The sequence below is a fragment of the Strigops habroptila genome, chromosome 3, assembly GCF_004027225.2.
Source record: "Strigops habroptila isolate Jane chromosome 3, bStrHab1.2.pri, whole genome shotgun sequence".
NCBI lineage: Eukaryota > Metazoa > Chordata > Aves > Psittaciformes > Psittacidae > Strigops > Strigops habroptila.
This window is the reverse complement of record NC_044279.2, coordinates 22,151,375-22,178,657: the sequence shown is the minus strand read 5'-3', so window position 1 is coordinate 22,178,657 and position 27,283 is coordinate 22,151,375. Positions and strand designations below refer to the sequence as shown.

General features: G+C 36.8%; 1 protein-coding gene across 5 annotated transcripts in view; it reads right to left on the bottom strand.

Moving 5' to 3' along the window:
• Positions 1 to 455: 455 nt before the first annotated feature.
• GRM8 (glutamate metabotropic receptor 8) overlaps positions 456 to 27,283 on the bottom strand; it is a 358,348-nt gene continuing 331,520 nt past the window's right edge. For 3 of the 5 annotated variants that reach the window (XM_030480295.1, XM_030480298.1, XM_030480297.1), the window contains 2 exons: positions 7,025 to 7,271; positions 456 to 1,833 (listed from right to left, as the gene is read on the bottom strand). In XM_030480295.1, coding sequence (XP_030336155.1) covers positions 1,784 to 1,833; positions 7,025 to 7,271 — 297 coding nt within the window. In that variant the 3' untranslated portion in view covers positions 456 to 1,783. Of the gene's footprint in view, positions 1,834 to 6,969; positions 7,272 to 27,283 lie in introns of all 5 variants that reach the window. The other 2 variants (XM_030480296.1, XM_030480300.1) reach the window with 2 other exon arrangements.

The window sequence follows — 27,283 nt, the reverse complement described above, 5'->3', positions numbered from 1 at the left end:
ATATGCTTAGATTTAGTATATACTGGTTTATAGGTATGGGATTGATGTGCTTGTGGCATAGTCGAAAAAGGAACTTTCACACAATATATCACATGTACAAACACACAATACTACGCTATACCAAAGCAATCATCAGTTAATAATTCAGGCATTTAAATGCTGGGGAAAAACCCCTACATTTTGAAATATTTTGAAAAAAGAAATGCATTGTCATGCAGTTTGATGACTATGCTGGAGTTTAAATATTGACATTGTAACAGAAAGAGATTCAGTTTCAGATACTTCAACTTTCATTCATGTAACACACCACAGCTTCATTAAGATATGTTGTAAAAATACAGCTCCTTTAACGAAGGAGCTGTAAGGCTAATTCAGGAGACATAACATTTAATAACCAACTGATTTTGAAGCCTCATTGACTCGATGAATGGTAAGTAGTGTATGGGACAAAACAGTCTTAAAGAACATCACAGGTATAGTAACAAAGTGGAAAGCCCCTAACTCTTTTAAACTACTTTGGAGGCGTTTATTAGCATGATAGATGTCTACATGATTTTCTCTCTCTCTTTGCATAATCATTTCTAACACACACACAATCATTTGACATGGGAGTTAGAAGATGTGAAGATTGTAGATGGACATTTATTTCTTTGATTTTTGTGTTTCGAAGGCAATAGTACATATATCCACTAGGTTACTGCTTTCTAAATTTCCACTGATTTGTCTCCTGTTATTTCAAAGTCACCTTTATTGAGATAAGCATCTGCTACATTCCCCTGTCAGAGACAGGATACTAGGCTGAATAGACTTTCAGCTTAATCCAGTCCAGCTGTCATAAAGTCTTACAAGCTGTAAGTTCCAGAAATGAAAAGGATCAAAATTATTAGTGGAGGTTCAAAAATATAGTACAAGCATACAAAATAATTACCATCAGGACTCCTTCACTTTACAAACATATAAAATGTGCTTACTTTGAGGGTGAAAAGGGAGAAAAAAATCCTTCCATTAGAAAAAATAGTCACAAAGCTTTGAACAAATAAATTCACACACTGCATAGTACACACACACACATGCATGCAGGCATGCACGTACATACACGCACATGTGCACACATACACACACACACATGCTTAGAGTTTACACTGCATTCTTCTGATGTCATGATTATTATTTTATTTGAACACTCACCTTTACTGCACATTCTAAACAAACAATAGACAACAGTGTAAGGAATTTTTTTCCTTAAAACTGCAACAAAACAAGTCTCAACATTTGCAAAACATTCCTTTATTATTATAAATAAATTATTTTGTATAAAAATTAGCATGCGTTGACCATTGCATTTATTTTAGCATAACCCAGGACTTAATTCAGTCAGCTGTCACAAGAAACAAACTCATCTTCTTTTACGAGTTGAACCATGTCGGACAGGAAAGGAAATTGTCACAATCACAAAAAAGTACTTACAAATATAACATCAGACATGATTTATTTCAACAGTATTTTTTTTCATAAGCTAACATTTGTTTTCCTTTTGTGATTTGCTTCCTTTTGTGAGTGAACAGTTCAGAAGCTTGACACTCTGTCTCTATGTTATAAAACTGGACTTTCCTTCCCCTGTCTCTTTTTGCCTTTTGCCTCTTGTTTAATCCTTGGCCTGTAGGAGACTGACTATTGATTTCAATGTAGTCTACTGATATTTCCAAGACTGAATTTTGGTGGTGGTTAAGTCTATGTTTGCAAGATTCCATCCTGCAGGTCTTCCAGTGAATTTCATCCCTGCTCAGTTTGCCTGATTGCTGTAACTGACATAAGTTGTCTTGGTAGAGGAGGCTGTAAATCAAAAAACCAAAAACAAACAACAACAAAAAACAAAGTTCAGGATTTTTAGAATCAAGAGAGGAGGAAAAAAAACCCCATATTTAGCATTTGAGTTCGCACAGCATCCCACTATATTTCCTAATAATATGGCCCATGTTCATGGAATAAGGTAAGAAAGTTCAAGCATGCACGTAAGCAGTGAGTAAATTGGATCTCAAGTTCTGTGTTCTTGTTGATAACTTATTTTGTTTATGGCTGGGGGAAGCAGAGGTCAACAGAGAGGAACAATGATGTGTGGTTTTAGTATACCCATAACAGAATTTCAGCATATTATTTGTCTGGTATTATTTTGGCTGATTTCTCTGTAGATATTTTTCAATTTGAAGCTTGGATTTTTCTCTTTCTTCTGGGTAAAGAAAACTTTGAAGATAGTGGGGGGTTGTCCATCCAGAAGGAGGCTTATGCTCTTTGAAAGGAGCAAAGCCTAACAGGGAAACATTTCTTCAAATTAGCAAAAAATGGATAGCTAGTGCCTACAGCGCATATTCTTTGGAGAGCATTCAGACACAAAGCATCTACATAAAAGAAGTGACCCAGAAGAAATGCTTATGAAAGCCTGGGCTGTATTTTAGAGCTGCCATGCTATTATGGTCTCCTTATGCTGATGGTCAGCTGATCATATTTTCCTTTGAACAAAGCTGATAACCCTGTTCAGAATGAGGCAATATGTTGAAAAAATTAAACAAACACCTTTACTATTGTAAAAGTGACTAACTGTGAATCTTATGTGAAATTTTGTGTCACCTTCTAGCCCTTATATCTTATCCCTTTGCTGTAAAAAATATGGTCCAAGTTTCCATTGTTGTGTTAATGTAGTGGTGAGAAGAGGGAAGTGGTGATATTAGGTTTCACAGCTCTCTAATTTTAAATCAGTTGGGTATATGGCAAATCAGACTGCTGGGGAATAAGTCACATTTTTGTATCTATAATAAGGTCTATGTCACACTGCATAAAAAGGAATTTGGCTTCCCAACTATAAAGTCCGTCTGCTACAGACATGTTCTGCTTATGGCAGCTTAGACTGCAGCTGGCAGGATGAAAAAAATGTGATGGCACAAAAGTTATCTGGTCTATAGATTCCAAGATCTTAATTCTATTCCCATACCTTCTTTCCTTCCTTTAATTTCCTTTTTCTATATAGAATCTGGTGGGAACAGCTGAGATAGATAGATAGATAGGCAGGAAAAGGATTCTTCATGCTAACTCCTAAATCCAGCCCAACGATTTGAGAAGAACATACTACAGAAATCAAGAAATGACAGTTTCTCTCTCCTACACCAAAGACTAAACTAAATCAAAGATCACTAAAATTGCTGCAAAATGATAGCATGTAGTATAAATAACTAAGTTTGCTGCTTGGTTTCTCTTAATGTTTTCTTCGTGTTATGGGGCAATTTGATTCTAATACTGCATTTGACATTTTGTAAGACACAACATGGCCAGACCATTATAATTTACATATCACTATAATATTTGTTACTGAGGAATGTATATATAAAAATGAATAACCGAAAGGAAGCTGCAAAATGTAATATTTTTTACACCCGCTTGCACAGGTATCTCCAGTACTTTGCGTCTGGAAAAGCTGACTAACGAAAGGATTGTTTTTGGCACATCAAGTTTTTCACATTATCTATTATAGTATTCGAGCACCAACATGAAACAGCTTTATTTGCATGTACTGGGACACTTGAGGCAAATATAGCCTCATTTACATCTTTCAGATCTTTCAGATGGGATGTACTCCTCCCATCTGAACTTTCCTGTGCTCCCACAGCTGCATTTCTGAGAAGATTCTATCTTTCCTTTGGCCAGTTAAGTTCCTTCTGAAAATAATGCAGGACTGCTGAAATGGCACCATGTTCCTTAGAGCATAAAGTTATTTAGTTCCCAGCTAAGAAATAACAGATATATGCACATCTGCAAACAGAAGGAGCAGAGCATATTTTTATCCTTGCCCAGAAAATAGGCTCAGCTACATGATCAGGTTAAGCTGATACCCTGTATCAGCTGAGTTCCATGATTTGCATGCGTATGATTTTAGCCCATAGCGATGTAACATATCAGATTTATCACAATTCAGTAAGATCAATTATGTGAGGACACTTGCAAGAAGCTCAAAATACAAAAATAAGTAGTTACTACACCTCAGCTGGTTTAGAATAATTTGTTAATGTGCTGTAACATCATAGTATATCTGAGACTTAATAGTTTTGACAGACTTAATCTAGGATTGGTCAAGAAACAAAAAATATCCTACTGAGTTCTGAGTGTTGTTACTTTAAAAAATGACAGCACAGGAAGCCAGAGTAGATAGCAGTTAAAACCTGATCTTATCTCCAAACAATGTTTTTTTACTTGGTAAATATTGCAAGTGTATTTATTGTTCACTGTAATAAGCCTACAATTCCTGTTGGGGGATCTGAAAGCTTCAGCAGCTGGTGTCCTGCTCTTTAAGACTGTTAGCATTTCATAGCACTAACATGAGCCACATTTGGCAAGCATAGATGGCCAGAAAAAGTAACAGACTTGGCTCAATATTTCTGGGAATGAACACTCTTTTCTAGCTCCAGTTAGTACATTGCTTTTGAAATGAGACAAAAAGAAAAAGAATAAAATAAAAGAGTATCTAAAGCTATTTAGAATGATTATTGTGATCTGACCTATATGCATTTGAAGTATTTGTCATTGTTATGGCTTCTGTAATTTCATCTGGATATTTTTTTTCATCCTGTTTCTCACATATGATTTGTTTTCCACTGAATATGAATGTATTTCCATGAACACCCCCCCACAACCCTCCCATGACTATATTCATGTGGGGAACAACATGGAATAAAGTCTGTTACATGGAACAGGACAAATTAGACAAACCCAAGTTGTCTCTGGATGGGAAACAAAAGGAATTACCTTGATGAGCTGTCTCATCTTATTTCTTACCTAGTTATGAGCATTAGTATCACTACCAGTATTTGTGCTTGGAAAATGGTGGGAAACACTTTATACCCACTTCTGGTATACTAGAAATAGCCTGATTTTTGCAATCATATATAAAGCTTCATATACTATCACTGAAAAGAAAGATCTACCCCACATGGATTCAGCACAATAAGAAATTTTGCAATGTCAAGAGGTTGTTACTACTGACCTAGTAAAAAGGACTTATGTGGCATTGTGCACTGATAATTCACAGGAACCTCCAAAAGTTTTGACAATAACTATTTTGGCAGGAAAGAGGCAACCTGATCAAATCCAAATGATACAGAACAATTCTGGAGAAGTGAGAAACCCATCTTGAGGCCAAGAGCTCAATTACCCAGAGACAGCTCTCTGGAGTGCAAATGACTCTGATTTTTGCCTATGAAGCATTATGATGCCTGGATCAAAGCCTAGTCAGGATATACTCCTAGTGAGCTCAGAGTTATATAGATGTGCTATTGTTAAAATCGGGTTTAGAGAACAGTAAATAAGCATTACCCTGCATACATCACACTACTAGAGAAGCAGACTTGCTTCCAATAGCAGCTGTTTCCATGAATTATGTATAATCATACTTTAAGGAATACCAAACACAGCATTTCTTAATTAGGTTCAGCAGATAAACATCAGATACCCAAGACTTTCTTATTAACACTCTTTCTCACTCTACTGTGGAATGCCTCCTTTGACCTTTCCTCAGAAGTTTACAATTTTGCAAACTCGGCAAAATCCACCTCTCCTTCCCTTCTGAATTTTCTTTTGAAAGAAATCTTCTTTCTGAAGATTTGAGAAATTATTTAGTTATTTTAGTTTACTTGCCTGCTATTATTTGATCCACAAGAATTTCATTGCCTTTATCTTTTTTTTCCTTTGTTATATGTCAAAATCTGAAGCTGTATAAACCCATAGCCCAGTCTAGCAGATTTACACATTTTGAAGGATTTTTCAAGTGAATAGGTTTGTACTCAGTATCCTCCATCCATCAACAACTATAATATGGTAAATTTATGGACCATTTTTATATAGTCTTCAATCTGGCAAACTCTGATTGAATTCAGCAGGGGGCTACATTTTCCTGAAGTAAGTACAATATTTTTCTGCAAACTTGGTACTGACTTGTCTCAATGTGCTTAAGCAAAATGGTACTATTCAATCTCCTGTCAACAGCACCAAAAAGAAATAAAAATTTAACCCCACCCCCCCCATTTGCAGTAAAATGACTGAGAAAATAGTCTTTAACTGTACAGCTGCTCTCTGTCCCATGCAACCTCTAACTCTTAAATAGAAACCTTTACTACTCCAATATTGGAGCAGTGATGGTTTCTCCATTACTACTAAGCTCTGGGGGCAAAGTTACCAGCTGTACTCATATTTGGTTACTAATGTGAAGTCCAGGTTATAAGACTCTATGTCATGTGGTGAAATTGAAGCTATAACCTCTTCTATACCAGAGCAATTTAGAGATGTGGCAAGATTCAAGAACTTTTCTGAGATGGGAAAGAATTTTTTTCTATTACTAACCCATGACATATCAGAACATGTAATGATTAAGTTGTATATGAATTACCATGATTTTCTACCAAGATGAATAAGACTACAACAAAGGCCTGGATGGGCAGCGTTATGGGAAGTGTTCTGGGAAGTGTTAGTAATCATGAGTTGTGATAAATGAACAAGACAACAAATATAAGGTGGAAGTGCAAAAAGCATTATTTTCACTTTCATACCTAACTGCAAAATAAAGCCTATGTTAGCTGTTTTCATTATACTTTTTTTCAACAGCCTTTGAGTTTTGGATGTACAATGATGACCATAAATACACCTTGTGAACTGTGAGGATATGCTACAATTGGCACAGCAATGCACAACACATCAAATTAGCACTAGCTAAACCAGACAATTTTAAAAATATGTGGCTTTCAAAAATCAGCTTGTGCTTTTTTGTTTTTCCTTTTTACTAGCCTTCTGTGAAAAATTTGTTTGAAACAACTCTAGGCGTTCCTGCATTCAGCAGTACATGAATTCTGACACATCTCTGGGCTCATGCAGAACAAGCAACAAAAAGAATAAAGTTTATTATTTAGAGAAAGTGCATTCTTGTGAACGTACATCTATTACGATGTGCTGCCACTCTTGACCATGGGAAAGTCTACAGATGACTTACTGTTGGTTTCAAGACTTTCACACAGTTCAGTTTTGACCTCTCCATTTGGTCTGTCATTTCCTTTTTGGGTCAGTTTGCTTTGCATTGTGGCAGCTGTCACTACAGCCTTGAAGCTCCGCTTCCGTTTTTGAACATTCTGCTCTGGATGAAAAATGATAATATAAACCTTGGGCATATAGAGCATGCCCAGAGACACAGAAGCACTTAAACTCATGGAGACAGTAAGTGTTGTTGTCTGGATGTACATCTGGGGAAGGAAAGAAACAACAACATAAAAATCATTGTTATATTTACTTAATATAAGAAGAAAACCAAAGCAATTAACTTAAAATACTAGGTGGAAAGGGAACCAATAACACTCTTTCTTTTCTGTACATACATCAGAAAGACCCTTGACTTAGGTTGCCTTTAATTATAGACAAGAATGGCTGTTTCATGTTGGTTAAAACTAAACAATAGAAACAACAAAATATTTATTAAATTTCATTCTCATAAAAGTAATTGAGATGCAGTAGCAACCACATTTTCAGAAAAGAAACAAATATGTCTGTACAGGAAAAGAGAAGTGACAATAGAATTAGTCTTGTATTATCTACTTTAATACACAGAACCCCCTAGAACAATATGCCACGTGGTGATTCAGTAGTGTGTGCAGCATGGCTCAACTGGCAGCAGGCATAATGCAGAATCTAATGAAACCTTTGATACACTCCTTGAGTTTTGAGGTTGAGGAAAAAAAAAAAAGAAAAAAAAATTAGTTTCTCCACAGAAAGTGGAGCTTAAATATTCCTGAGTTTTGGGTGTGCACGTCATTGTTTTTAACATTTCCACCTTGCTGTTGAATTCTAGTCACAATGCTTTTTTGGCACATAGTAAACATGTCACAGTCCTAACTAATAAATCAGAAAATCGGGGAACCATGAAATCATATCACAAAGGACCTCAGTCTCCTATAGATACAAAGGAAAAAATCTGATGTTTCTGAGTGTGCCCGTCTATTCTTTGTTATCACCTAAAAAAGAAAGTTACTCTGGTCTTCCATAGTCCCATAAAAGAAAATTACAATGACTACTCCGTAAGAACAGCACAGAGAAATTTCTGTTTGAAGAAGTATTCAGATAGTGTATTAGAAATACTAACTGTAGCTCTGCTCAACATTTATTTTTCTTAGGAAATTACATTTTATTAGATATTTTATGAGACGTCAATTTTATTTTACAGTTCTATGTGTTTTCTTAAACTAAGTAGGAAATCTCAGTAATCATCATTATACTGAAAAAGATACTGAAGTAAAACCTGCTTGTCACCTTGGCAGAGGATTCACTGACGCTGTTGTCAGCCATGACTTCAAACACAGGCCAGTGGTACCTCATTAACCTGGAGATAAGGCATAATAAGTCTGTCTGCAATGTGAGCTTCAAATCATCTGTTTTAAGTGCCTTTGGGTAACTTGACCCTTGGCAGAAAAGTAGAGATATAAAAAAGTGGTGTGCAGTCATTATTAAGGTTGAACAATTTTTTACGTCTTCCAATTTACAACGTTTTTCCATTTGATGCTTTCTCCTTAGAGATCACAAATAAACTGTGCTATCACTTAAAGCAATGTTAGGTGAGAAATGTGACAAACGTATTTTGAAAGCATGGACTTTCACTCTGAACCACCTTGCAAAGAATCTGTATAATTGTACAGAAAACTGCCACATATTACCATAAAATGAAGGATAGCCCAATATACTCTTTAAGAAAAGATTGATAGTGCTTCAAAATTTTTAATAAGCTGAACCTGCTTTCAGGGACAACACCAGACTGAAAAGACAATCAGGATTGTCTTCCTATTGTGCTGAGGAAAGTACTAGGAGCAACACTTTCTTTCATTTCAATAATACATCAAGATAATACATGAGGAAATATACACAATACAGCCTTTTCTCACACTAGTGAAATAATTAAATTCCTTTCAATCTCCAAAATGACAGTGGTGTGCCTGAAAGCAGAGCTTGACCTACATTATGCACAAACACTTTTAATGCAAACCTCCAAACTTCTCAGTGACTTTTTTTGAGATAAGAAGTTCCACAGTACCAAACTCTTAGAAATGCTAAAGAGAAATGTCTGCCTTAAGGTTTACATTCAAGTAAGCTTCATAAGTGAATTGACTCTAAATTTGATCATGCATTCACTGAAATAGTGAGAGTCCATAGATTTCAATGCACTTAGTGCAGGTATTTTGCCTGGGCTATATCATTACATCTAATGTATTTTCTGTGGATTTGACCGAAATGACCAGCACACAGATAGTTTCATGTTGCAGATTATGGTTCATATGTAGTGAGATTTATTTGTAATGGTTGTTGTGGGTTTGAACCAGCCCTTATAATTATTGAAACATGAAAAGAGAGTGGGTTGGAAAATTCCTGGGAGAACAGCTTTCAAATAGTGAAATATAGTCTTTAGAGAGCTCTGGCCTCATGGATCCTCTTTTTCATGGATCACCCTTACTATTTGTTCTTTAATTAACCTAATGAGAAAGAAGGACTTTGAGAAACTTGATAGACTTTGAAAGGAAGGCTTTGAACATATATATACACATTGTGTATGATGTGTACATCAGTCTGTCTCCACACACTAATGCAATGACATACTCGGAGAAGAGTTGTCAATGACAGCCTGGGCCCGATTCCTTTTTCTATTAGAATTATAGAATATTTTGGGTTGGAAGAGACTTTTAAAGGTCATCTAGTCCAACCCCCCTGCAATGAGCAGGGACATCTTCAACTAGATCAGGTTGCCCAGAGCCCCATCCAACCTGACCTTGAGTGTTTCCAGGAATGGGACATCTACCACCTCTCTGGGTAACCTGCTCCATTTTTTCACCACCCTCATCATAAAAAACTTCTTCCTTATATCTAGTCTGAACTTCCTCTCTTTTTGCTTAAAACTATTACACCTTATCCTATTGCAACAGCCCCTACTTTTTAAATGGCCATTTGTAGGCTGAGAGTCTGTGTATCGGACAGGAATGTGCCCTGCATCTAATCTTTCCCATCTTTGGAATCCCCCTTCTTGCAGCCTGATGAAGCGAAAGTCTAGCAAACAGGATGCTGCACACTTGGTTTGACATTTGTCTGACTGTTACCTAGTTTTATACTAGAGAAGAGGACAATGATGTTTTATGGCTGTGCATTCTGGGTACTTTTATTACACTACATAACTACCTGTAACTTTTACAGAATTAGCTGCTCTAAAAATCAAGGAGCAACAAAAGTAGTTCAGTTTAATAAGATATGAGGTCTGAATAATTTTTCATGTGTCTCACAGTGGTAGCTCACTCTAAGTTAGAGAGAATAAAGGTCCCTTTCTCACAATGATTCATAGTTACACAGAAATGAATTTCAGCACTCCTCACACTAGAATCCCTTCTGAACTACAAACTTTTTGTCCAATAATGCCTTTCACAGATGCAACAAAGACTACTATATCTATTCTCCTTGTTCTTGACAGTCAGAAGATATAAGACAGGAAACTAAAATCATGGTAACACAAGAAAAAAAGGTATCTTTATAATATGGGAAAAACTTGAGGCCTAAATATCTTCCTCTTTCCATCTCCCACCCTAACCCCACACTAGAACTGATACAGAACTTCTTTTTCTATCTTCTACCATTGATTCTAGGACTATATATCTCTTTTCTACTTTGAAAGTTAAAATCTGAAATGGGAAATATCAGGGCACCAAAAAAAGGATATTTTAGAAAAACAGAGATACTCTGATCACTTCTTCAGTTTGGAAGTACTTGAAACTGAATTGCCTCCTTGGCAACCTGAAAAGCACCAAAGCAGATGTGTACACCAAATTGTCCCAGTGCAGGTAGCTGAATGACTACCTCTCAGCTAGGCTTCACTGCTCAGAAATAAAATAGCCCCCAGGTCCCCAGTAGAGTCCCATCAGTTTGGTGCTTGCAGAGGCAATGTCATGCATGCAGCATGCACTGAGTTCAACACAAAGCAACCACTTTCAGTAGAGAGAAAAAAATATAGTGGTAATGTCATAACTTTTGTTCAGATTACTTCCTTGGTTTGAGTCCTCCCCTGCTTTCACACTGAAGATTATATTCAGGTTCTCCACAGAATTGCTGGTTTCCTCATTCTGTTTATTTTTCCTTTCTACTCAGTTTTAATAGGTCAAAAGGAGGGTACCTCTCATCCAGCCTGTTCCCTAATCTGGTTTTAGCAGTATGTCCTGGATAGGTGGGAAATATGGCTATTGTGATTTCTTGAACTAATTGAATCCAAGTTTTCCACTTTGGTGCAAGTTCTCTAACTGCTAGTAGTTGTAACATGGAAGATGAACAAGTCCAGCAGGTAGCAAAGTGATAAATCACAGAGGGAAATCTTGACACATCTCAAGCTTTTGGGGTACCTAGTGCAGATCCAACTCAGCTACTTTCATTCCAAAGAGAAGTGGATATTTAAAAATATGCAGTTGGTCTAATATCTCTCATTGGCTAATTCTATACATTTTGCCCTTTAGAAGTGCCTTTCTCTGCAGGCTAAAGGAACAGTCTTGGTATCAAAAACTGGAGCCTGAACCATGTTGCTGAGACAGATATACATAGATAGCCACTCTTGATGTGCACACTGCCCAGTGTGCAGATGTCCCACACTGCCCGTAAAAGAGCAGAAGATTAAATTATGATTTAATTTTAACCTTATCCTTGTTACCAAATACTTCGTCTCTTATGTGAATCTTCTCAGCTCCTTCAGCCAGTTTCATTTTTTAAGGCCAGAACTGCATCCAGCTTTGTTTCCCACAAGAGTTTTTTGCTCTTATTCTCTCCATCTACTCTCGCCTTCACTCCCAGCTGTTGAAAGCCTTTACTGGATCATTTATAGCCAGAGGATAAATGATATATCATAAAATAAAGACATTTATCGACAGGCATCTCACAGATTGGGAAAGGCAGCAAAATCATAGAATCATAGACTCATAGAATGGTTGGAGATGAAAAGGACCTTAAGATCATCTAGTTCCAACCCCCTTGCTATGGGCAGGGACACCTCACACTAAACCGTGTTGCCCAAGGCTTTGTCCCATCTGGCCTTGAACACTCCCAAGAGATGGAGAATTTACCACTTCCTTGGGCAACCCATTCCAGTGCCTCACCACACTCACAGTAAAGATTTTTTCCTAATATCTATCCTGAACTTCCCCTGTTTAAGTTTGGACCCACTACCCCTTGTCCTATCGCTACAGTCCCTGATGATGAGTCCCTCTTCAGAATCCCTGTAGGCCCCCTTCAGATACTGGAAGGCTATTATGAGGTCTCCACGCAGCCTTCTCTTCTCCAGGCTGAACAGCCCCAACTTGCTCAGCCTGCCTTCATACAGGAGGTGCTCCAGCACCCTGATCATCCTCCTGGCCCTCCTCTGGACTTTCTCCAACAGCTCCATGTCCTTCTTATGTTGAGGACACCAGAACTGTACACAGTACTCCAAGTGGGGTCCCATGAGAGCAGAGTAGAGGGGCAGGATCACCTCCTTTGACCTGCTGGTCACGCTGCTTTTGATGCAGGCCTCTCTGTTTGCGGTGGAAAAAGCACAAGTCTTTTTAGTCTCAAAACCCCACTGAAATCATTCATAGCCATCCTCCCGCTGCTGCAGAATCTAGGTGGCTTAGAAAAAGGCAGTCCTTTTCTTCTTTTAATGTCATGCACATGCCATATCCTACAATTGCCTCTTCATGGATTGGTGCTTGATAGTTGACTGGATGACAACATGTTTTACAGTTGTGTTCACTGTGACTGTGAAAGAAATGCCATGCAATGGATTCTACACCAAAAGTTATCATGGAAAAGTCTGGCTGCAGGCGAATGTATTTGAAACCAGGAGAGTATAAACAGGGAGGTAACAATGCTGGCAAGGTGCCAACAGCTAACAAAGATCCGTGCTTTTCTTCAGAACTTTCTTCCCCATAAGATAGTACCTACAGATTTTTATTGCTTTCAGTGCACAATATACTTTTCTGTCTGGACCTTTGGGAAGAAAATTCATCTTTTCTTCAAGAAAATGACTACAGGTTCAAGTCAGTCCTTGTTTTGCTCATATAGCATGGTAACTTGCCATATAAGATAAACTTCGTGGAATAAGTTCTTCGAACATTTGTTCAGGAAGAAAACATGGGAAACTACTTAACATATATATTTTTTAATCTTTTAAAAACATTCTTTGCCAAACTACCAATTAAAATGAAGCTTTGAGAGAAAGTCAAAACCTTCTCATAAACATGAAAGTAAAGTACATTTGTTAAGTTATTATTTAAAGCAGTAAATGTAGCCTGTAATTCTGAACATTGCAGAGAAAATTGAGAAACTGAATCCTCTTTATTTTTATCCGCACTTTTTCAGTTGCTTTCAAAAACTTTAAGAGAAAGGAAAGATCTAATAACTGATTTCAAGTTAAATGTGTGCCAGCTTTAGAAAGTATGAACATTCATTAACACTTGGATGCAAGAGGAGCATTAAAAGCTTGTAGCCTTGGTGAAAAGTGTATATACCTGCATTCCTAGGAATCTGCCCACATTTTGGGATGATTCCCACTATGTAATGTTGATATACCCACACTGCTTTTGCTGAGAAATTAAGAGATTTTAATATTATAAACCTAGCAAGACTGTGACAACTGTCTTCATGGCCTGTAAATATTCTTGACATTGTACAGTTACTATTTTAGATAGAGCATGACCAGGGCATGAACTGAGAGCAGACCTGCACAGAAGGACCTGGGGATACCAGCGGATGAAAAACGTGAAAAGTACTCAGTCGTTGACCAAAGGCCAATCTCTGAGTTTGTTGTAATGTGTATGTCAGTCCTGATACTCAGGAGTATTGAACTCCAAAAGCTCAAGAAGAAACTAGGTACTCACAATTTGTAAAATTAAGCTAAGAAATCTCCAAATACCAGTAAAAAAAAAAAGTCAATGTTAAATAATTGTATTGGAAAAAGTCTGTACTGCATGGAAAACCAGAGGAAGGAGATTATTTAAAAGAAGTTCTTACATTATAAATTAATTGAAACTTCAACATAATGCAGAAGTAGGATTTTTAAGGTATATTGTGTTACACTTCAGATCTTCTTATGGGCAAAATGCCAAGCAAAGAATATTGTTAGTCTAATTAAAATCTTAACAGCTTAACCAAAACTATAGCAAATATTATGATTAATCCAGTTACAATGATACCAGCTTTTATTATTCAGATTATTTAATTATTACAGGAAAATATCGTTAATGTAGCTAAAGCTCTTATACATGAACTTCTGAGTATTAACCCCTTTTCTTCAGTGAAACACATCCGGTCTATGCTCCTCTAGTTCCTAAGGACAACAGACTAAGCCCTCTGCAAGAACAACAGAGGGAAGGGGAGGTTATGTTGAATTGGCAGCATCTCAAGTCCTTCACCAGCAGAAGCTGCATGATGTTGACGGCCAGTGTTCCCTCCTCATTAGCCTTGTATCCAGCTGAACTTACTTTTACACATTTTCTAACACTGTGTGCTTATTTGCTCTTTTTAAAAATTGAGTTCCCATCTACAGTCTACCTCCATCCATTAACTGTCCTTACTTCTGCACAATTGTTATCACAGCTAACACAAACTCAGGACACAACCCAAAACATATCCCGAAAGACCACACTGATAGGCCAATAGAAAACCTGTAGCCTTTTCCTAGTAAAAAAAGATCATATTTATTGGCCAACAGCTGGGTATTCTGTACAATGGGGAATTTCAACCTTATTTCCAATTTTATTTAATAAAAAATAATATTCCTTATTATAAAATTTCCAAAAATTTTCTACCAGAGTTGTAGTTCAGTCTTTAAATCACTTTCATATTCCTTTCAAATACTTTTAGAAAATTAAAATTGTCTTTGTTCAAATGCACTCTGATTTGCACAACTTAGATCTATTCATCTAGATAAGATGCAGCACAATTTAGAGAATATTTTAATTTTTTAACTTTCATAATTTTTAGAAAAAATTATTTTATATAGGTTATTCATTATTAATTCAGTCTTCAGGCATCTACTTTGAATGCAGATTATATTCACCCTAAGGGTAAAACAACTAGCAAATGTGGCAGGTGGACAACTATTCAAAATAAATTTGTGTAGACTGGCATATGGGAGCTGACATTTTGGAACACTTAAAACCCAAGGAGCCAGTTGGCAACCCCAAAATTGTCACTTTCATATGCATAATTGTCTAGTGATGAAAAAGGGAAAGAAAGAAAACTGCCTTACAGAGACCTAAGGAAAGTTGTTACCAGGAAAAATAAAAAAGTATGTCTTAGATCTAATTCATATTCCAGGTTTAAAATAAAAACAAAATGGTTTGCTATAACACGGAGAGACCATTGTTGCTGAATGACAAGTTCTTGTAACTTGAATATATTGCTCAGTAGAAAGCAATCTTTTTTTTCTTGTTCAGATTGGAAATGTATAGAGTACTACAATCCTGTCTTTTGAAAATGACTAATACTGACTGAAGATCTGTTTTCTACATTCACAAAACATAGGAAAAGCTTAACCTCAATTACTGGTTTATTAAGCTATTAACTGCGTTTTAGTTTCTGTTTTCTGAAATCTTTTAAATATGCATTATACCTGAGCTAGAGAGACAACTGTGCTCTATAAATACTGTAAAACAAATTTGAATTCTGTAGTAATTAACTTGCAACTAGGTCTAGTTTTAAAATGTCTTTATTAGTGCATATGGTTTAAGTGTCAGAGTTCAAGCACCTGATAGAGACAAATATTAAGTGAAGTACACTTGTTCAGAAGATAATTTTATTTATCATCTTCAAGCAGGCCATAACTAAGTTACTCTGTCATACAAAATGATGGAGGCTTAAAAAAGTAACAGCTGGTTACCCCAATGGCCATACAACTGCAGGGCAGCCGTTGGCAGGAAAAGCTGTGCAAACACAACCAATATATTATACTAATGGGAACAATGTAATAAGCAAGGAAGCAGCTAAAATGGAAAGACAAAAAGAAAAACAAATAATCAAACAGGTCCCTTCATCCCTTAGCATGCATTTCAATTGCAATTTGTGAACAGAAATCTTACAATGGTTTTACTCAAGTATTAGCCTTATCTAGAAATGTTTGCTGAGTCCATTCCTTAAGTCAGAGTAAGTTCAATGACAGTAGGATAAATCACTGATGGTTCTTCCCTTGACTTGTATGAATTTATACTGAATTGTTCCAAGTGGTCAATTGACCAAAACATACACACTAATAAAAATATTTTTTTCATTAATTTTCTCTTTGATCTTTTAGAAAAAGAAATTAATTAAACTGTAGTATAACTGGTCAAAACTCAACTTAAAATTATGTACATTACAAAAATATTTTCTCCCTGTGACTACTAATATCTAAAGGTTTCACTTGAGTGTTTACTTGCCTTGGTGTCACTGATTTTTTTTTGTCCATAATTCACGCAGAAGGTCATTGTGAATTCCCTACGTAGCTCTGGAGCAGGTAGTAACCCCTGCTAACCTGAACTGGATTTTAGAACCAGGCTCCAGGTTCCTAGCTGCAGTGCAGGAGGTATGCTGCATGCTACACGTGATACATTCTGTGCTGCATCTAACGCACAGCCCTTTCAAAGTCCACTTCAAAAGGACTTTCAAATAAAGATTTTTCAAAACAAATCTCAAATAAGGCTTTTGAAAGAGCCTTTTCCGCTTTATAGTCTAGGCCAAAACTCATCATCTAGATTATCCAAAACAGAAGCAGAGAACAGAGATCATAGAATCATAGAATAGTAAGGGTTGGGAAGGACCTTAAGATCATATAGTTTCAACCCCCCTGCCATGGGCAGGGACACCTCGCATTAAACCATGTCACCCAAGACTCCATCCAACCTGGCCTTGAACACCGACAGGGATGGAACATCCACAACTTCCTTGGGCAACCCACTCCAGTGCCTCACCGCCCCCACTGTAAAGAACTTCTTCCTTATATCTAACCTAAACTCTTCCTGTTTAGGCTTGAACCATTACCCCTTGTCCTATCACTACAGTCCCTAAAGAAGAGTCCCTCCCCAGTGTCCTTATAGGCCCTCTTCAGATATGGGAAGGCTGCTATGAGGTCTCCACGCAGCCTTCTCTTCTCCAGGCTGAACAGCCCCAACTTTCTCAGCCTGTCTTCATACGGGATTTCCATGGGTGGACACAACAACTTGGAAAAGTTTAAGGATAGAGCAGAAACGGGGAGAGAAGAAACACCCTAAAAGCAGTTCATTTACAAACAATTGGAGGTAATAGGAATACAGAGAGGAGACTCTAACATACATACATTTTCCTTTGTATTTTTCACATGTAAATATAACCCACACTACTGTTGAAATGCTGGCGACCCACAAACCACGCGCAAAGTAGTCTGGTGCATACTGAAAATTGTCATCTTAGGCAAAAGTCTAATATGAACAGTAACAAAATAAAAAAATTTGTATTAGGAAGTGCACAAACACACAACACAGAACACGTGTCCCTGCTCCACACACTTTATTATCCAATTTAAACAAGGAATGTCAAAAATATTTCAAATAACAGAATACACTGGTTTGGTAGAAACTGTGAGACTACAAGCAACGTAGTGAGCAGAACTTTGCTTAGGGATATTTCATGCATCTCTTTGATGGCACACAATTGCTATATAAACCCAGACAGATGCATTTTGCTGGTTATCAACAACGTTTTTATTGGTTTCTAGTTAAGTGGCTTTGCATGCTCTGAATTCCACTTTGGCAGTCTTTCCCTGAGCTCAGATTAATGCATGTATGCAGAATCTCAGCTCTTTTCCCTCAGTGTCTGTGCACCTGCCATCTCAAGCGACCTGAGTATGCCAAGTCAGAAGAGAAAGGGAACTACCGCCTCTTTTTGGCTATGCAAATGCTCATCTAGTTTCTATAAACATTGCTATTATGGACTCACTATGTTCTTCCTAGAGAGCAGAACTGGTCAAAACTCATTGCTATTTCACAAGTCTGTCCAGGTGCAGATTTACCAAGGGAAAAAAAGGTATGTTAGGGCAAACATCTTCATTTCTCACACTGAATTACCTCAGTAGCATAGCCTTGTGAAGTGTCATGACTTTAGCTTGCTCTTTTGCCTCCCTATGACCCATGTTTTGAGAGTTTCATTACAATTCTGGTAATTTCTTGCTCAATAACTCTGCCTATCAGATACAGCAGATCTTTACGCCCAGCAAGCAGTTTCATCTGTCAAATAAGGGTCATGCATGGAAAGAGAGGCAGGAGCATATTCTTAATCTGAATAAGGTTCTGCATCAGTGTATCTGATTAGTGCCACGGGAGTAGTGCCAACCCATACTTGCGGTTGTTCCTTCAGACACAGGTAGGACTGTTTTATGATCCCATATGCATGTACATCAGCCTGTCATACGACAAAGCACAGCATCGGTTATATAATTTTACGCTAACCATATTATTTTCAAGCCCAGTCCTGCCATTCTACCACATGGTTCAATTCAGCCATATCTACTGTGACCCAAATTGCCTCATTTCTTCTAGATGCACATATCCTTATTTTATGTACGAAAGCATGGAGTCCTGATGCTTCATCGCCTGAACCAATACATGTTAAGAGTCCTACAGCTCCCATCTAAAGTGCATGGACTGATTTACTTTGTATGTAAGCTTTCCTGGGTGAGGGACGGAATGGGAAAGTTACAATCTCAAAACATGGGCAGAAAATATCTTGCCAGGAGTCCAGGTATCTGGATAGGTATCATATCACAATCTATCTCTGTCCTCCAGGACAACAACATCAATTTGATTACCAAGGTGTTTATTTACACCAGGATTCAGCAAGAAAACCACAGAGTGATTTCAATGTGGCTTAGCTAACTATTCCCCAAATTCCTAATTTGCCTTTGAAGTTCTTCTCTAACCTACAGACCTACAGATTGTAAGCACATATTTATGGCACAGACCTGAAACAAACACTGAGAATTTGGATAAACTTTAAATTTCTTCTTTGTCTACCTGCTCTTGTTACTGGCTTCGAGGTAGAGTATCACCTATATCCATGACCGTTTGAGCCTCATCATCCAAACTGACTCTTACCTATCTGGTTGTACACTCACCGAGACTACATTGTAACTTGGGTACCAAAATATCCAAATTGTGAGGCACAGTGCCAAAGGCCTTGCTAAAATCCAGCTAAATGATGGCCCGAGCTCTCCCTTCAACCACAAAACCTAATGTCCCATCACAGAAGGCAATCAAGTTGCTCAAGCATGTTGATTGTTCCCAGTAACCTTCCTCTCCTTCATGTGCCCAGAAATGCTAAATATTTTTCAGTTTTTGAAGTTGTTTTTAAAATTGAGTACTACAAAGTTACTTACAGGAAAATGGGGGAAGAAAAGGTGTCGCCACTACATATAATATTAGTAGTGACAATTAGGAAGTGTTACATCACAAGTCCTATAATAGTAGTAGAAATAATGAAGTGCTGCTGAATTATCTGTAATAAAAATTGAGAAGTATTACTGAACTATCTAATGATTTTATTAATATTTTTTTTTCTTTTATCTCTGTGGTATAATCTTGACATCTTGACCTTTGTTGTTCTGTCTTCTTGAACTAAATAAAGAAGACGGAGACAGGGACCATATTTTAATTTGCTTTAATTTGCTTCAATGTGCTCCAATTTGCACATTATGGGTATTAAACTACCTAAATAATAATTATATGAGTAACAAATTATTATTCAAAGTGAAATGATAAAACATGGTGAAACTGGTGTGAAGTACATGGCATTCAGGTCAGCTCGATTAATAATCTGTATTTTATATGGTATATTTTACTACTTTATACAAATTCAGAGGTTCTATTCCTTAAGGCATTTTATAAATGTCATTAATATAAAGTAAAGCCTTTTCTTCGGTACTGTGTTTTCAGTGCTCAAAGCCAATCCAGAATTCAACAGATTGCGTATTTTTAAGATGTTGCCAATGTTTTAAACAGAAAATCCCTTTGGTTTGCATTCCCCTATATTCAGATTGCTGTTGCATATCTGCTGTAATGATTAAATAGGACATTCCATCTCTGGAGGAAAACCAATTCGACTAAGTGAAAGAACTAAAAGGTAGTTTTCCTTCCGTTTCATAAAAATAAATTTAAAAAGACCCTTCTTTTTTTTTTCTACATTTAAGCTGTAAATAATACTTGTAATTCTGTAAAGAAAATAACAGAGAGCAGTTGCATGCCAAAAGGAACATGACCACACAATCACTAGTTACTAAAAACTGATTTTCTGCCATTAAAAACAAAAAAAACCTGAAAAAACCCCCATCACTAGATTTGTTAGTGATGGTTCCAATGCATCTTAATAAAGGGACTAACATTCTTTGTTCTTTTAAACTAATGAGATTATATATTTGCTTCCCTTTCAGTGAACATGATTCAATGTGCTGGACTAAGTCTGTAGCCTGCAAAATGGTGGCCAGACTAAAGAGCCAACTTTGTTCATTCCCTTGACTGCTTTCTTGGGCTATTCCAAATTAAATGTTTTATCTTGACAGATCACCCAGTTTTCAATGCAAAATTTAATTCTTGTCTAAACTAAAAAGCCTCTGCCACTAGCCAATCTGCTGGGGCCATGCTGTCAAAGCCCCTTGATGTATGCCAAGAAGAGATCCTCTTGTGCCAGCACAGTTACATCACCTCCTTGAATGACAGATGCAAAACTAACATTAGCTTTCCTCCATTGGCATAACCACACATTGGGGTTTTGCCAATGCAACTATATTAGTCAGCTTCAGCATGTGATGTGGGGTTTTTTTTTAGTTTCCATTCTCTTAGCTTTGTTGGCAAGTCCTTGTAGACATGGCCTAAGAATGTTACTATTAATGATCAAAATGAGAGATGACAATGACTTCCATCTGTAATGTATTTAATTTACTAAAATGTACCTAAAGATTAAATAAAGTACTCTTCAGGACTACAGACTTCTGTTTGATATGATTGGAAACAAACAGCTCATCATAAATGTTTCTTCTAGCTGTTTGACCACAGACTCCAAGAAGTAACAGTCTCTACCTGAAGATTTTCCTATGTTAGAATGTTCAGGCATTCATTCTGCAGTGGAAGGATTATATCTTACAACATTCTATAAGTTATAGTTTACACTACAGCTTGTTCCTCTCTTGTCTAACTATCCATGTAGGACCTCCACTTCTACATAAAAGTTGGCTGATACTGGATGTCAAACTATTCTTTGTTTTAATTTGTGGTAGAATTAAGGTGGCTACGGCTGGTCCTAAGTAAACTCTATGCTCTTTTGAAATACAACTGAATATACTGTCCATACTTTATTCTGTCTGGCAGAACCTTACCAATCCTTATGTTACTCTGACAAGATTTTACCATTCCTACAAAACTGAAGAACTGAGTTGTCGTTGGTGTTGTTTTAATCACTGGTTAGTAAATCTGGCCTATATTGCATACATCTACAATAGTAATATTCTGAATGGAAGGGGATGTTTGTTTCAGGCTTTGCAAATCGGCATGAATAGCAAACAGAATAAACATGGTGCAATAAGATGTATGTTTTTATTTTATTCAGTATTTGGCTTTATGACTGTATAAATAATCTGGCCTGGAGTAGGAACAGTCCAGTCAAATTTAGCACACCATTGTTTTTATGCAGTAGTGGATGGTGTAAATTGTGTTTGTGACAGGTTATAATACTATGAGGAAGTATTCTGGATGGACGTAACATGGATGGAAGTGACCCATGACAACTCTAACTAAAATATATTATTGCTGTAACACAGCCAATAAACCCATCATACTCCATCTATTGAGCTTCAGTAAGAGACAAAACAATACATAGTGCATGATAAAACAAATATGAAAAGGCAAGCCTGGCTATTTACCAGCGACACAAATCTTCTAATAGCTAAAGTGATCCTAACCACTGTCTCCCTGCTGAGCCTTTTAGAATAAATCCTTAGTTCAGGTCACTTTATTTCTCTGTGTCCTACCTTGTAACCTCTTTTGCCTTTATCTCTGAAAGCATTTTGAAATTTTTATTATCTGACAGGATGCCTACATCACTGGCACAGTATCCTGCCTTCACTGCCTGCCCTGATTGGATGACCTAATTTTTCCCAACAGGAGTACTGAATGAAATAATTATTAGTGCCCTCAGACTATTCAGGTGAGGGCTAAGAGTACTTCAGAATGAGGGATATAATAGGACACAGTAACTATGGGAACATTTAGGACATTAAAAATAATTTCTTTTCCTTTCCCACAGCCTCTCCTCCCACCCCCTTAACAATATTTTATTTTTTTTTTATTTTTGTATGAGGTTTATTTTTGGCTGTAAATATGAACTCCAGAATTTATATTAGCTATGTTTCTCCCTTTCGAAGGCAAAAAAGAGAGTGAAATCAAAATCAGATACAATGTTAGTAAAATTAGTAAATTTCATAGTTCCCTTTTCTTGCCATTTTCTTACCAATTATTTGCTATTTCTGCCACCATTCTCAACCTTCCTTTACGAATGCTGCTCACCCAGATGACTGGCAGCTCCTGTCTTTCACTCCTTGGATATGTCCAAGGCATGTTTCAGGGTTCTATGATGTTTCCATGGGCATTTGCCCTCAAAAGATGAGCATATCATATTGTACCATATTGCTGAGGAAAGAGGTGGTATACAATCTTTCTCTTCACAAGTAATTTTTCTGTTGCTCATACATACAAACCCCTTGATTTTCCTCATTTAGTGTTGTGTTGCATATATTTTGCTTGAAAAATGCAGATATTTTGCAGTAATCTCCTTTTGTTATCCATAGCACTGATAGCCTTCCTGGACTTCCATGAAAATGTAAAATCTACAATAAAGTAGGTATACCAAAGACAGGTTAAAAGCCCATTTAGTCTCCATGCACATGCTCCAAGACAAACTACAGCTTTTGTAGATATAACAGAAATGCAAGAAAACAGGGAGAAGCGCTTACTGAATCTCAGGTCAAATTGCATAAACAGAATCATAAATATATTATTTCACTGTTTACTCAGCTCTAAACCTGACACTTACGAAGCGTTTACCCACATGAGAGAGGAAATTGCATCTTCTCACTTATCCACATTCACGCTCTGTCTCTTGCATTTGATTTGCGCCAGATTAGCAGAAGAGAGTGAGAGATGAGGCTAGATTGTTCCTCCCTGTGCAGAGGGAATGCAGAGGTCTCCCAACAGCAAGAGGCTTTCCTCACCATATGTGCTGCTTCATCTTGGCCCAACAGGGCAGAAAAATGAATTTGAAGGTTTTCAACACAACACACGTTATGTAAGCACTAGCTGCAGTGCTTTGCTCCATTGTTGCTTTCAGCGGCTTATTTACATGCCTTTCACAGAAAGCGGCTAAACCCAAAAGTTAGAAAAGATTTAGTATGTGTGGCAAGATCTATGGAATTCAAGTTAAATTGTTACATGAGGGTGAAGTTCAGGTTAGTACTTTACATATAATCATGATGTAGCTCAGTAGGCAGGGCTGTGGTTTTGTGCACATGCAGCACACTTAGTTGTCAGTTCTTATACAGGCCAAAATCAGCTTTGCTATACTTGGTGCTGATAAAACAATGGACTAATTTAAGACAACAGACTCACTTGAGGCAAAGCGGTGGGCTGAGTAACAATACATTTTAGCTAATTGTTACAGAAGGTATCTAGGTAGAGATTTTGGACAACACAAGAGATTCTCCAAGCAGGTCCTATTTGTATGTCCTACAGAAATGCATGACAGCCTTTTGTAAATAGTTAAAGATAGGGGATGCTTTGTACATACTTCAAGATAATAATGGGAAGAGTTCATGCATTTGATGGAGAGGTGAACTCAGCAAAGAAACAGTTCAGAGGCTGTCATCCAAACCAGTTGAAAATGCCACTGCAAGGACCAAGACAGACCATTCTACTTCAGACATATTGGTTCTCCACATGAGTATTACCCTATGTAACATATTTCAGCAGATTAGGGGATTTTTTTAGCAAGCATTCTGTTTGTGGATGCTTGCAACACATGAACCATACAGCCCTGAAGGACATTTTTTTCATGATAGACTATAATTTTGTAATCTCACTTGCCAACATATGCCCCCCCACAAGAAACAGCATTTCAGATGCAGCATTTAATGCTGTTTCTTTAAATAATGGATGTTCATGACTACACAGTTTTCACCAGGTTGCATGATGGCCACCTTCCAATTAAGCACAGGTGAAGTCATGACCATCTTTCTGTTCTGCCTTCCTCATATAGATTAGTGTTCCCCATTACAAGGGTATATATAGTATTGCTACCACAAGGGCTGAGATGAGGAAATTGATGTAGTTTTGCTACCAGTTGTGAAGTCAATGCAACTCAACCAATGCTTTCAAAATCAGATAATGTGCACTGCCTTCTGGAAAAAATTGGACTGCTGGTCAAGACAGTGTGATGTATTTTACCCTTATAACCTCACGCAAAATCAAGCTGCACCATTAGCAGATAATGAAGCTAATAAATCTTACCTCTGCAATTGTAAGTAAACAATATACTCCTTTAATACTATTTATATGAGTGTGTAAACAGAGAGTTTCTTAGAACAGAGGAGATCTAAGGGAATCCATAGTTTAAAATGTTGTCCGTAGTTATGTCTATGCTAATATAGCTCTGTATCGCTCCATTCTTAAAAAGCAAAATCTAGTTTCTAAGTGGATGAAAAGACCTTTCATATTTTACGAACACAATGTATATAGCAATCAAATACTTGGAGAAGTCTTTGTTCCTAAGTTATTGACAGAGTTGATTCAGATATTTTGTATCTATAGAACAGATTTAAGGCCTTCTTCCAAAATTTAAGACCCTAATTTATATCATATTGTATCAGATAATCTTTATCACTTATAAATAGGCTCAAATACTGAAACAGAAGTATTCAGTTGTGTCCACAGTAAAGGAATGTACCCGTTCTATTTGCGGGTTTATGTTTTAGGCTGTTAATACTTTCTAACTGATCCCAGAAACAATGCACCATCACACACCCCCTCCCCCCTTTCCCTCCCCCGGAAAAGAAATTACTCTGTCTATGTCCACTTTTATTTTCACCGCTATTCAAAAAAAAAAAAGAAAATAAAATGCAGACAAAACAAGGATAAACTAACTACATATGCCTACATAACTACTAAACTAAATACATGTGCCCCTTCATTTAAGGATTATAAAGCTCTACATGAACATTCTGAAAATTATTATTTATAATCTTGGAAAAGAGTAAAGATCTTGGTGACACTGATTAACTGACTGAAGGAAGTGTGAATATAGAAGTTTTGATTTGCTCCAATTAACCAAACATTGAAATCAATTTAAACAAGGCAATAAAGGCAAACTATATCTCAGGAACATTTTGAATCTCAAAGTTACAGCAGAAGAGTGATGCTATACTATCACAAAACTCTTTAAAGTCTCAATTGTGTATCTCGATGTTCTTTAAAATCACAACTGTCTCCTTTCTTCTCAGGGAAAACCTTTTAAGTTAATAGTCATTTGAAGTTTTTCTTTTCCTATGAGTATCACCCTGTGAGGGTTTTCTGCAAGTGCCTTTTGGGGCATGAAAAGTATCCTGACTTTCATTTTTTTAAAAACTCTGTGACTGCAGCAGTCAGGCTTTTCTGAATGCATGGGTAATAAAACTGTGAATTTACCTCCACAATCCTCCTCTGCCAATGAAGTATTCTGCTAGTGTTCTCCCAAAACATACTCAAATTTTTGCCACCACAGTTCTTCCACCATTTTCATACATTTTTCATTTTCCTTTCTTGTCAATACTAAAAAGTCAAAGATAACTCACAGCTACAGACTATCGGAAGTTATAGATTCTTAAAGGATCTACTAATAAAAACTGGATTGTAAAGGGGCAGATTATACATGTGAAAAGATGATTGACTGAAACTGTGTGTGAGATAAACTACCAAAAAACTTATCATAGAAAAGTAATACAGAATATCAGAGACATGCAAAGACATTATCATGTCTTCTGGAAGTCATACCGAATCACATGCCTTCAGATAATCAAAAAGAGGAAAAACCTGAAATCCTTTTTAATGTGAATTCTTTCATGTAAAATGCATTCCATTTCCTCTGAGCAAGAATTCGTCAAACACAGTAATGTTCTCTATAACAATCAAAATCTACATACAGGGTTGATGCTTATGGCTTGCAAAAGTTGAAAAATTGACATAGCTAAGACATTTATTAGAATTTTTCTGTAACAGAGTAAGCGTTTGGTTTCTTAAAAGTCACCATTTCAGACCACTAAAGCGCTATGAATGTAAGGATTTCAGTTGTTTATTTTTAATTCCTAGGTAATTACTATGTATTAAGCATTTTAGCACATATGAAATACTAGCTTCTGTGCTACGGAAACATTAATTTTTATATTTGAAAGCTTCTATACATTGCCTGTTCAGAGACTCAATGTTTGATAAATATTGTGCTTGTAAATGTGAAAACATAACAGACAACTCATTGACAGGTGTTTGGTTTTACTATCTTATTTTTTGCATGGAGTGACTGACCAGGACTCTCACATAGAGCAGAGCTGCAAGAAAATAGCTGAGGAACAAAATCAAAAGTCCGAACATCATAAAAGGTTTTCAGGAGTTCCCATATAAGGGTAAATTAATCAGAAGTAAAAACTGATGACAAAGCCCCCTCACCCAGTTCTATATAATTCTGCTACAAATAGCTATGTTGTTTTGTTTGGGTTTTTTCAATATGATATCAAATGAAAAATACTTAGTTTTCTAAATGCTTAAGAATTCAGAAGTTGCCAGATTAGGTTAGAAGTGTGAGCCATGTGGTCAAACAACCTGCTTTAGAGTATGGCCAAAGCGGGGTGCTTTAGAGATCTAGTTGCAGGGAAATGTACTCTCATGAAGTTCTTATCTTCATAAGCAATCATTAGAGACTGTATTAAACCCTTAAGTGTGGAATTTTATCCCCTTACAAAATTGTTTCAAGCGTTAGCAAATGCTAAGTATTGCTATCCTTATCATCTGATTGCTTTTGTATAGCATTAGATTCTTGGTCTCTGACAGATCTGTGTGCAGGCTTATGTTATTGGTTGTTTTAGGACCTACCTCTACACTTCTGTGGATGTATAAAAGACCACAGTGATGGGTATTGG